Source organism: Olea europaea, chromosome 18, assembly GCF_002742605.1.
Source record: "Olea europaea var. sylvestris chromosome 18, O_europaea_v1, whole genome shotgun sequence".
Lineage (NCBI taxonomy): Eukaryota > Viridiplantae > Streptophyta > Magnoliopsida > Lamiales > Oleaceae > Olea > Olea europaea.
Genome location: NC_036254.1, coordinates 8,388,607 through 8,401,812, shown reverse-complemented (window position 1 = coordinate 8,401,812; position 13,206 = coordinate 8,388,607). Strand labels below are relative to the sequence as shown.

At 35.2% G+C, this 13,206-nt stretch overlaps 1 protein-coding gene across 1 annotated transcript; it reads left to right on the top strand.

Moving 5' to 3' along the window:
* The first annotated feature begins 2,129 nt into the window (after nucleotides 1-2,129).
* Nucleotides 2,130-6,035, top strand: LOC111367379 (probable LRR receptor-like serine/threonine-protein kinase At4g36180). The gene has a single exon (XM_022988217.1). It carries the CDS (start codon nucleotides 2,399-2,401, stop codon nucleotides 5,708-5,710), a length of 3,312 nt encoding a protein of 1,103 aa, XP_022843985.1. The 5' UTR covers nucleotides 2,130-2,398; the 3' UTR covers nucleotides 5,711-6,035.
* The last annotated feature ends 7,171 nt before the right edge of the window (nucleotides 6,036-13,206 follow it).

Sequence of the window (13,206 nt, the reverse complement as noted above, 5' to 3'; positions counted from 1 at the left end):
TAAATGTATATCCTAAAATAACGCTTTCAATTATAATTCTAAATGGGACTATCCAAACACAACAAACCGTGAAGATCGAGCAAAATAGAAAGACCACTAAGACCTCTTCGGAGCAAAATAATCTCCTACTACCATCACTGAAATTTGATTATTTGATAATCATCATATTATTAAGGTTGCAATTTGGAAGCTATCAAAAGAATGAACAAAGATAAAATTTATGGAGAACTTGTCGAAGCAAATAAGTTCGATTTTCACCGTTAAAATCTGATTAATTGAAACTTGCTGGATGATTGAGATCACAAATGGAAGTTATTGGCATTTGTATTAGAAGATCGAATAAAAGAGAGAATCTATAGAGAACTCGTCGGAGCAAATAATTTCAATTTTCGCCGTCAAAATCTGATCAATTAAAACATGTCAAACAATTGAGATCACATATTAGAAGTTTTTAACACCATGCATAAGAAATTATGAATGCTATAGTTACAAATTGAGGTCGGAGAAATCAATGGCTTGTGACTAATTCTCTTGGATATATAACATGCGACCTATGCATCGTCACATGTGACTTGTAAACTATTACATGTGATATTAATTCAATTGACTTTGACCATTCTTTGGGATTTGTGACCTATGGACATTGATCTGTAACCTATGAACTTCAATTTGTAACTTATTATATGTGCACAAAGACATATAACATATAACTTGTGACAATTTTATTTTGATATGTGACTTGTCGACATTGATTTTTGACCTATACAATATGACCCATGGCTTGTGGAGTGTGGCCTGTGACATGTAAATATGATTTGTAAATAGTTCTGTTTGATCTATAACCTGTGAACATGTATCAATGACCAATGCACAATGACTCGTGACTTATCACCACTAATGGCACCACCACTTGATATCAACACAACATTTAACGTATACTCTAAGAATGTGTAACCACCACCAAAACTACCTAAAAACCACCTCAAAACACTGACTATGTAGCACATATGAAAATCACCTCGAAAAGCACCCCAAAATCATGACGATTTGTGCAGCGCTCAGATCGCTAGAATCGCGGGTGCTTAGCGACTATCAATTTCATTAATCATACCCCTTAATGTTCAGTCATTTCTTGCCTTTATTTTTCCTTATGATAATCCGAACACTTTCATTAATCTACTCATCCATCTTCCATACACTACCCCTGTTTAGTGATGGCAATTTACCCCGTGCCGGTGCCACCTCACCCCGAATGGGGCAAAAAAATCCGCCCCGTTGCGGGGCGCGGGGCGTAAATGGTTGTCCCGTCGTCCCATGAAGAAAAAGTAAAAAAAAAATTAAAAAGAATTTTATATCTAGACAATTCATCCTTTAAAAATTCATTTTAAATTTGTATTTTATTCTCTAATAATAACATAATTCAAAACTTTCAAAATATAAAAAATAAATTAATTAATTAATTAAACGGGACAAAAAGTTGCTCTATTTGGGGCACGGGACGGGGTGGGAGTGCTCCGCCCCGTTGCCATCACTACCCTCGTTTAGCCTCTTCCATTTCTTTTTCGCCCAAATCCACTGAACTTAGAGAACCACAGAATTTACCTTGCCCACTTAATTTCTTGCAAGTGAGTTTAATATGTTTAGTGCCCTTTTTGATTAAAAAGATGTCAATTGAAAATGCAGAAGAAAATGAAAATGCGTTCGAAGTGGGTATGGGTAGGTTGACTAATTTAATTTTATAATATTATTATTGAAAATTAAATTATCACTTGATTTTTGTTAAAAAAAAAAAAGAAAAAAAAAAGGAAACCACTTTCAAATCTTATTTTTGAACATAAAACTTAAATAACAGGTCTCAATGTTATTTCCACTACATGAACTATCAAATTTAGATAGCATTATTTTTCTGGTAATTGCAATGTGGGGATTCGATTTCTTAGACATGAAATTGAACTTTTTGTAGACACAGTGTACATACAGCTCTTATTTTCTGACCTGTTGAAACACATTCCACGATTTACTCTCCTCATAAAACTCTAAGAGTGAACCGATGGAGACCCTCAAAGTTGAAACTTACATAACATTATTCTTAGAAAACGGGGTCAAACCACGCTAAAATAAGGGGTTAAAACTTAAACGTGCCCACCTGCCTTTGAAAATTGTTGCCCACAGTACACACACACACACTGGAGGAGAGAGAGAAGCTTTGATTAGGTTTACAGAGTACAGAAAAGACTCAGAGTGAGTAAGACTGTGATTGAGGAGGGATGGCCACCACTCTGTCGTCGTCCTCCGTCTGTCAAAATTTCCAGCCGCACTCTGCTAACTTACGCTCTCCCTGAGTGCGCACTCTCATAACCCTAGCCCATTTTTATTTTTTGTTATTTCTTTTGTTTCCATGGCCGCCGATGCTATTGTGTTCCTGCTGGTGATTTACATACCTTTGTTATCATGCTCCGATTTCAACGCCGATATCCAAGCCTTGAACGCTTTCAAACGGAGCTTAAATGACCCGCTCGGCGCACTCGCCGGCTGGGACCCGTCCACGCCGTGGGCTCCCTGCGACTGGCGCGGCATCGCTTGCTACAACGGCCGTGTCAGTGAGCTCCGCCTCCCACGCCTCCACCTCAGTGGCACACTCTCGCCGCAGATTGCTAACCTGCGTATGCTGCGCAAGCTTAGCCTCCATTCCAACTCGTTAAACGGCACCATTCCTTCATCTCTCTCAAAATGCACCCTTCTTAACTCAATCTTCCTCCAGTACAATTCATTTTCTGGCGCCCTTCCGCCGGTAATCTCGAACCTCACCAACCTGTTAGTCCTTAACGTCGCCGGAAACTACCTCACCGGCGAAATCCCCAGCGACCTTCCCAAGAATCTGCGTATCATCGATTTTTCTTCGAACTCATTTTCCGGTGATATAACAAAGAATTTTTCGTCTGGCTCCCAGTTGCAGCTCATCAATTTGTCATACAACCAGATTTCCGGCGAAATTCCCGCGAGTCTCGGTGTACTTCAGAATCTGCAGTATCTCTGGTTAGACTTCAATAAGCTACAAGGCACATTGCCTTCGGCGCTTGCCAATTGTTCGTCGCTAATGCATCTAAGCGCCGAGGGCAACGCTATTGGTGGCGTGGTTCCAGCGGGAATCGGCTCACTGTCGAATCTAGAGGTGGTGTCCTTATCGCGTAACAATCTATCTGGTTCGGTGCCTGGGTCTTTGTTCTGCAATGTGTCGGATTCTCCGCCTTCGATTCGGATTCTTCAGCTAGGTTTCAATGTTTTCACAGACATTGGCTTGGCGGAGTCTGCTGCGTGCTTCAGTGTTTTGCAGCTTTTGGATATTCAGCAGAATCGAATTACTGGGAAATTTCCACCCTTCTGGACGAATATTTCTACATTAACAAAGCTGGATGTTTCAGGTAATTTATTTACGGGTTCCATTCCGGATGACATTAAAAATTTGTGGAGATTGGAGGAGCTGAAGATGGCAAACAATTCATTCAGTGGTTTGATTCCTGTTGATATAAAGAAATGTAGTAATTTACAAGTTCTTGATCTTGAAGGTAATTTATTCACAGGGGATGTTCCTGGCTTTTTGGACGAGCTAAAACGTTTGAAGTTTCTATCCCTTGGTGGAAATAACTTTTCAAGCTCCGTTCCTTTGAGCTTTGGTAATTTGACATTGCTTGAGAGTCTTAATTTAAGAGGCAATCAAATAACTGGAGTGTTGCCTGATGAACTGATGCTTTTGAGGAATTTGAGTTTATTGAATCTTAGTGGAAACAAGTTTTCTGGGCCTATTCCAGCGAGCATTGTAAATTTGAAGCAACTCACAGTTTTGAATCTGAGTAATAATGGTTTTACGGGCACTATTCCAGCAAGTTTTGGGAGTTTGTTTAAGTTGACAGTTCTTGATTTGAGTAAACAGAATCTATCAGGAGAGTTGCCATCTGATCTTTTGGGTTTGCCTAATCTGCAAGTGATTGCATTACAGGAAAACAAGCTTTCGGGAGAAGTTCCTGAAGGTCTGAGTAGCTTGATGGGGTTAGGGTATTTGAATCTCTCTTTCAATTTATTTTCTGGTCACATTCCATACACGTTTGGCGTCTTGAAATCTTTAAGTGTTCTTTCATTATCTAACAATTACATTTCTGGCTCAGTTCCCCCAGAGTTGGGGAACTGTTCAGCTCTTGAAGTTTTAGATCTTCGCTCAAATTCTTTGAGTGGACAAATTCCAGTTTCTCTTTCGCATCTTTCATATTTGAGTGTTCTTGATTTGGGATGGAACAATTTGACTGGTCGAATCCCCGATGAACTTTCAAATTGCTCCTCACTAAATTCTCTTTTACTTGATTCAAACAAATTGACTGGACAGATTCCAGCCAATCTTATATCAATTTCCAGCTTGATGAATTTCAATGTTTCGAACAATAATTTGGAAGGTGAAATTCCAGTAATGCTTGGCTCTAGGTTTAACAATCAATCATCATTCTTGGGTAATCAGGAGTTGTGTGGGAAGCCATTGGATAGACAATGCGAGAAAGGTGGTATGGGAAATAAGAAAAACAAGCTGATTCTCATTATTGCTGTGGCTGCTAGTGGAATTCTCCTCATGGTATCATGTTGCTGCTTTTACATTTACAGATTCTTGAGGTGGCGCGAGAAGGTAAAAAGCAGGGCTGCCAGTGAGAAAAAGCACAGCCCTGCTAGGGCTAGTTCAAAGAGCAGTGGAGGTCGTCGCAGTAGAGAAAATGGTGGACCGAAGCTTATTATGTTCAATAACAAGATCACATTAGCAGAAACAATAGAAGCAACAAGGCAGTTTGATGAGGAGAATGTGCTGAGCAGAACCCGACATGGGGTACTCTTTAAAGCCTGTTACAATGATGGAATGGTGCTTGCAATTCGTAGACTTCCAAATGGATCGCTTGATGAGAACATGTTCAGAAAAGAAGCAGAATCGCTAGGGAGAGTGAAGCATAGAAATTTAACAGTTCTTCGTGGATACTATGCTGGTTCACCCGACATCAGACTCCTTGTCTATGATTACATGCCTAATGGAAACCTCGCTACATTACTCCAAGAAGCATCCCACCAAGATGGCCATGTCCTCAATTGGCCAATGCGTCACCTCATTGCACTTGGCATTGCTCGTGGTTTGGCTTTTCTACATGCAACCTCAATGGTACATGGCGATGTGAAGCCCCAGAACGTGCTTTTTGATGCAGATTTTGAAGCTCATCTGTCAGATTTTGGGCTCGATAAGCTCAAAGCAGCCACTCCAGCTGAGCCTTCAACTTCAACATCAGTTGGAACATTAGGCTATGTATCACCAGAATCAACATTGACGGGTGAAGTCACCAAGGAGTCAGATGTGTATAGCTTTGGCATTGTATTGTTAGAACTTCTAACAGGAAAAAGGCCAGTGATGTTCACACAAGACGAAGACATTGTGAAATGGGTGAAGAGGCAATTGCAAAGTGGTCAAATTTCTGAGCTTTTTGAACCCGGGCTGCTTGAACTGGACCCTGAATCATCGGAATGGGAAGAATTCTTGCTTGGAGTAAAAGTAGGTTTGCTTTGCACGGCACCCGTCCCATTGGACCGACCCACCATGGCTGATATCGTGTTCATGCTCGAGGGATGCCGGGTTGGCCCAGATATTCCCTCCTCTGCCGATCCTACCTCCCATCATTCTCCTGCATGACCGATCAACTCAAATTTGTAAACGCATGTTCGTTTACATTTACATTTTTTCTGCTTCTCTAATCAGGGAAAGATTGTTATCCATAGCTAGCTTTCAAATTTCAAACTTCTTTTGGAGTAAAATTTCTTACTTTTGGAACTTTTTGCCGGTTTGAATTTTTTGTTTTGTTTTGTGTGATACATTTTTATTGTGTGGACGTGCGTCCGGGATTTTGTTGGGACCAATCCATGGAAAGTAAGTTTTATATGGTAATACTCAATTCAACCGTGGTTGAGTCAATGATTTAGACAGGTCTGTAATAAAAGCGGAGGAAGGTGGGACCCAAGTAATGTGTTGCCATCTGTCATGTTACTATTTTACAGCAATTTTCTGTTTAATAATTTTTTTTAATATTGTGGCTGGAGGCTCTATTTTTATTTATTATTTTTTTTTTTTTTGGGGAGCAAAGAGGAATTGCTGCCAGAAATTCGTCGGATGCTGCCCTGCTTCTCTCTCTCTCTCTCTCTCTCTCTCTCTCTCTCTCTCTCTCTCTCTCTCTCTCTTTTGGTCATTATTTGACAAAATTATTGCCAAGTGTCTTCCAGCATAATTCTGGCAATCTTTTCGCTACATACTACAAATTTGTTCTATGAATCGTGCTATATTCAAGTTGAGAGAGAGAAATTGAACAAGTACCATCGTCCCCTATTGGGATGTTCGGAGGTTCCAACTACAGGAAAATAAAAAACGTGGAGTTTTCCTCCCTTGCTGCCAACTCTTTGGTTTTAAGAACGATAGTTTTAAGAAGCGGTCTCGAATTCAAGCTGATTCCCTTTCACCTCTTTTTCCGATAAAGACGATCAAACAATTCACAATCATGGTTCATAAAGAGTTATTAAATTGTATCATAGGAGAATAAGTGACGTGCATTCATTGGACCTTAGATAAAAAAAAAAAAATTTATCCTAGCCAATGCACAGGTAACACATCTCGGAATTCTTCCTGACAATCTCCCCAGTATAGGGATTTTAACTTGTAATGATATTTATCATCGCTCGTGTTTAATATTAATTCAGGTGTAAATATTAATGTCATTGAATTACATATTCAATTAAATATAAGAAATTATGACTCATTTTATATTATTTATATGTTATTTTTCAGATTGGTATTTAACATCATTGATGTTAGATAGCATTTTTCAAAATGTAGTTGTTAATGTGCAGTATCGATGATAATTACTACAAGTCAAAATCACTCAAATTTACTATCCCTTGTTTGATCTCCACTACTTTTAAAATATATTTTCACAATATTCTGTTTAATTACACATTCTTTAATAAATAATTATTTGAAAATTATTTTTTTTCAGAGAATGAGTGGTTAGAAGTATTTCATTAGTTTGAATGCTTTGAATAGATTCTAATGAATTTTGAGCCAATAAATAAAAATAACGAGCTCATTTCTAGTACTTCCCATCATATTTTGATGGATTTTGAGCTCATAAATATAGAGTCGACATTATTTATATAGTTGATAAAAATAAATAATATGAATAAAATATCTCATTTTTTTGCTATCGTTCTTATGGAAGATAAATAAAAAAAGGGGAAATTTTTATAAGTAAGAGGATAGTTATTGGTCATTTTAAAAGTAAAAATAAAAGTTTCAGATTTCAAAAATCAGATATTCATTAAAATTTATTTTATAATTTAATTAATTAATTATATATTTTACTAGTTAAATATATTAAGATCACAAATATATACAATTTGATCACAGATTTATAATTTAATTAGCCACGTATTATTTTTCGATAACAAATAAGAATTTTTTAATTTTACAAATTATTTTACGGTCGCAATTCAAAAATTCCGTAGGTCACAATTTGTTTATCAGTCACAGATAAAAAATTTATACGTCACAATTTATTTATTTGTCACATATCACAAATATTATAGGTCCGACTTATTAAACAGTCAAAATTATTAATTTTTTAGATCAAACATTATTTTTTGGTCACAATTTATCCTTTTTATTGGTTACAGATTAACCAATTTAATGGTCACAATTAACCAATTAATCTGTGACCACTAAACAACTACTGTCTCCAACCGCACCATCGCCACCATCACTCGACAATAAAGCTACTTTCTCAAACAAAATTAACACATCCACATCAACAGGCCACGACCACCAACATCTCATTGTCACCATCGCACCTACTGCCATGACCATCGTCGTCTATCGCCACCCTCAAAACATAGAAGCTGCCACGACCACACTCTTAACAACCAAAACCACCTCAACTGTCACACCACACCCGCCATCAACCACCTATGCCGTCACCGCACCACATCGCCAGATCCACCACCATCACCACAATCGCCAAAATCGCTACCACATAGCGAACACACCATCACCACCACCCCCACAAAACACCACTTAGCACCTCATTGCCAAATGTACCATTGTCAACCACCACAACAGCATTGCCATCACACAAACATCATCACCACCACCATACAAAACACCACTTCGTCCATGCAAGTCATTGATCTGCATCATCGCCACCGCCACCACCACCACCACCACCACCACAAAAACACTACTTTGCACCACAACCTACAATCGCACCTCACCGCCAGATCCACCACTATTACCACAACCACCAGATTCGACAACACTAGCCACCACACAAATACCATCACCACCATCACACAAAACACTACTTTGTCGAAAATCACAGCCAACATATGAGAGAAATGTAGAGAGAGAGAGAGAGCCAGAAACAAGGTGTGGGTTGCGCCGCTCGTGAGTATTGGTCATACGATGTCACTGGAAGATGAGCGTTGCTGACATAGAGAGGGTGGGTGGTAGGGAGAGACCGATTGCACCACAGAGAGAGAGAGAGAGAGAGAGAGAGAGGCAGTAATTGAATGGATTAGGATTTGGTAAATTAATTTCAATTTATGATAATATTATTAATATTTAAAAGATAATTTTTCATCTGATTTTTGAAATATTAAACTTTCAATCTGATTTTAGAATACTAAATACTTAAAGTATGGTTTGGTATAATTTCCACATAAAAAAAAGTATAATTAGACTCTAGTTTTAATAAGAATTTGGTATCGTATTTTAATTATGGACAACTAAAAATTTAGTCCATTATGTTTTGAAAGCTATAAAAGTATTTAGTGCATGATTGTAAGTAGTAGTTGACACTAAAATAAAAATGACATTTATTTTTAGATTTAACTGAGTTTTAATTTACTGATATTATTTGCTTGACTGTGTAAATTATTCTTTTTTTCCCCAACTTTTTTAGATTGAATTGAGTTTAAATTTATTGATATTTCTTTGTTAATTTTGTAGACTGATTAAATTAATTATTTTAAATTACAAAATTATGAATTTTCTTAAATCTAGAATTTCAATAAAATCTTATTAAATTCAGTCCAAATTCATAAAATTATGAGAATATATAAATTTTAAGAAATTCATTAAAAACTAAGTTGTGCATAAGTTCAACGAATTTTAAGATAACTGAAGATATATGGAGTCACCAACTCTATTGAAAATCATGTCGTCCTAACTTTTCAATTTAATAGCATTTGAGTTATCAACCAATTTCTGTCTATTTTATTGACAAAGGGTCGTGTGATTATTATTTATTACATGTGTTATTTCCTTTTTTGGTATATGGAAACCTTTAAAAAAAAAAAAAAAAAAAAAAAAAAGAGGGAGGACCGAAAGTTTATCTAAAGGAAATAAAATGTTGCCACATGGCATGCACTGCTTTCCCACTTCAAAAACTCTAGAGATGCTATTTAATATCGTTAGTGTCACGAAATCGATCTGGATAACATTAAGGATGAGTTTGATTGTTAATATTTTTCATGAAATATGTGTTTTTTCCACCAAAATTTTTATTTTATGCTGTTTAATTGACATTTTTTCCATAAAAATATTTTCTCATTTTTGATCACGTGATCATATTTTTCTCAAAATCAAGGAAAATATTTCCTTTATGTGGAATATGATTTTATTTCCCTGAGAATTCATTTATTCATTCTCTCTCTTATCTACCAATTCTCTCTCATCTACATACCAATAAAAAATAAACATGTGTAATATTTTTTAGATAGAAAATTCAATCAAACATAATTAATTAACAATTTTCATCAACTGCCTAGAACTTCTTTTATTTCCATGCAAATTTCATATTTACAATCAAACGCATCTAAGTAATTAAATGGATCGTGCAATTTCATTATAATTGAACCAATACCATAATGCCACGTACATTAGTGTTCTATCACTACTATATATGAATAGAAAGGACAACAGATGGGGGGGACGCAACCCGATTAAAACGGACTCTTGTCTAATCTGACATTTGATAGAGATAGAGATATTAGAAAGTGAATGATTTAGTTGGATGTGTACCCCGCCAATCAATTATTTTTTCAACTCTTCTTGTGACATCGTGGGTCATACTTTTTATTTGAATTCTATTCATACATTGTACATAATGTACATTTCAAGTATCACCTTTGAGGTTGGTGAAAAGTTTTGAAATTCATTATGATAAAGAAACTAGAGTTTGAAAAAAATTAAAAAAATAAGCCCGTATTCGATGACCATTATTCCAAAATCTTTTATTTCTCATACTCATTTTAATCCATATGTTCATATTTTGCAAATAAACCCATTTTTCCCACTTTTTAACCGCGTCTTCTTTAAAAAAATCACGATTCAAAATATCATTTTCTCCTGATATATATTTTTTATTTTATAATGACCATCAAACATGGACTAAATTAACATCAAATTGAAATTGAAAGAGGTGGCTCATGTATGTATAGGAGCGTCATTCCCCAACGACATTTCTTTTAAAAGTTTAAAATTTATTGATCAATTTTAAATCATATATGTAATCCAATGAGAATATTCATTTCTTCAATTGTCGATTAATTTGAATTGTATTTATTTCTAAATAAATTAAAAAAGAAAAAAAGGAATTGACCGGTTTAGCTTGACTGACCTGCAATGGGAGTGAATCTACAATTTTAGAAAATTGAACTATATTTTTAGATAGGTGAGTTCAACTATTGAACTAGAAATGGATACAAATTAATGTCGTTTTCATCCATATTGAATACTCGAAAACCATTTCTTTTTCAGAAGTATGATAGTTATCATTAAAAAACTTAATCAATGAGTTATATTGTACTTTTTATCTCGTGGTCCTGCAATTAAATATCGTACATGACACTGGATGAATTATAAGCTGGTTATCGATGAGAAAAAGTGAACGTTAAGCAATCCTTCGTTGCTAATATAAACCAATTTAGTTAAATGTCCAAATTCCCACTTGCACAAATTAAATTAAAAAAAGTATGTATTCAGATTGTGTTCACCATGATAGTGTAAGTGTTATGTTCCAACTCCAATCGATTTAGGTTGTAAATACTTTTGATATGTTTAATGCATTTAATTTTAGCAATATCTATTATTTATTTAAATCTATATCCTTATGAATAATATTAAATGATAGAGTCTGTAGATTAAAGTTTCAGTAATTTGTTAATCACAAGGAGTTGTAATTGTGAGATATAAATTATGTATGATTAAATCTTAAATAATCAATGATTATCAGTAATAACGAGATACGGATATTACTATTATGGATAGATCATCACGTGTGACATTTCTTACTTGTGATTTAAGTAGCTGATCTCACAAGTTAAAGTATAGTAATACTTGAATGAACATGTGGATGTTTTGTTATACAACAAAACATTAGAGACTAGGTGGGAGATTCCACTTGGATAACTATCTAAGTGTCAATGGTTAATCTCTAACGTTCGGTACTGAAATTGGTCCTTTAACATGAGATTATCATGGTGCCTTGTATGAGGCCAGTCATACTTTGGTGATATTGGATATTGCTCTGTTAAGAGCCGCTAATACGACATTGTTTGAGTATGTCAAGAATCATATGAAAGTTGTGAATGATCAATAGAGGATTCGTCACTCTTAGATAATAAGAGATTATAAGCTACATTTCATTCAATTAAGTTGATAACGAAATCTTTTGTTAGGGTGTACTCATGATTCGAAAATGAGTTTTTGACTTACATCGACTTAATAGTGAAATGAAAGATATGATTAATACTTGATATTGACACTTATCTATATCTTGTAATTGATTGGATTATATTGACGAAGGATTATAGTTTCACGATAAACAATCAAGTTTGATTTTGTCATACCACATGACATTTTCTGTCACATGTATTGCCTTGACACATTGTTAGATGTCAATCTGGAACGGCAAATATGAATTGACGATAAATTAAAAGGGTGTTTTAATTTATTAAGTTTGATTAGATCAAAATAATAATTCACCTCATTAGGGATCATGATTAAGAATTTGATGGGTCACACACAAAAAGAGAATTAGAAGATTGTGATTTATCAATTAATTAATTTAACAAGCGTTACATAAATTAATTAATTGGGTTGCTTATTTATAGGCCCGAATTAATTAATTGGATTAATTAATACATAGACCAGATTTAATTAAATGAATTAATCAAATATTGGATCGGGTCAGGATACAGGTAAAGTCGTTTGGGCTTATATAAATAAGTAGCTAGGGTTCGAGATTTGCAGAGATTTTTATTTTCTTCCTAGCACAAGAGGAGAAAACCCCAATTTTCTATAATCTTATTCTCCGTGTGAAATTTCATTGAAAGTTGGATAATTGGACAGCTGTAAGTAACAAATCAATGTTGCTAGAACAAAAGAAAAGCAAAGGAGTTTAGAGATTTTGTAAAGTATAATTTCTATCACAATTTTTATCTAAACACAAAGCGGGTCCTTTGTGAGAATTGAAATCTGATTTATTTTTCGCTCAGCATGATAAGTAAATTCCCAACAGTGGTATAAGAGTCTACTTTGTGTTTGATAGGAATTGATTTACATATAGATGAAATCAAAAGTTGATTATTCATGTTGTTTTTGAATCTAGCACTTAAGAAAATTATTTTCATATTCAAAATCTGATTTTGAAAAAAAGATTGGATCGATGGCGGGTGGCAGCTACCGTGGTGGCCCACAGCAATGCTCACGCAATTGTTGCACGCAATAGCATGCTGACCAGCGTGTTACTACAATCTACGGCACGATGGGCTGGCGGGGCTGAGGAAAACAAAAAATAAAAAATAAAGGGAAAGGGTTAGGGTTTGGGGAGAGCCATTCTTTATGAAATTTCAGGCCCTCCATGCACCTAGATTGAGAATTGTCTTACAAATTTTAAATAAAGGACCTATTACGCAAAATTTTGAAATTGAAGGACCTTCTTTTCATTTTAACTTGGGTCAAATTGCAATTTTCAAAATGGTTTTGAATTTAAATTTTTAAACGGGTTTTTAACATTGTGTTTCTAATTGGGTTTGACCCATCTTTTAATTTGGCCCAAAATTAAAATTTTATTTGAAATTGAC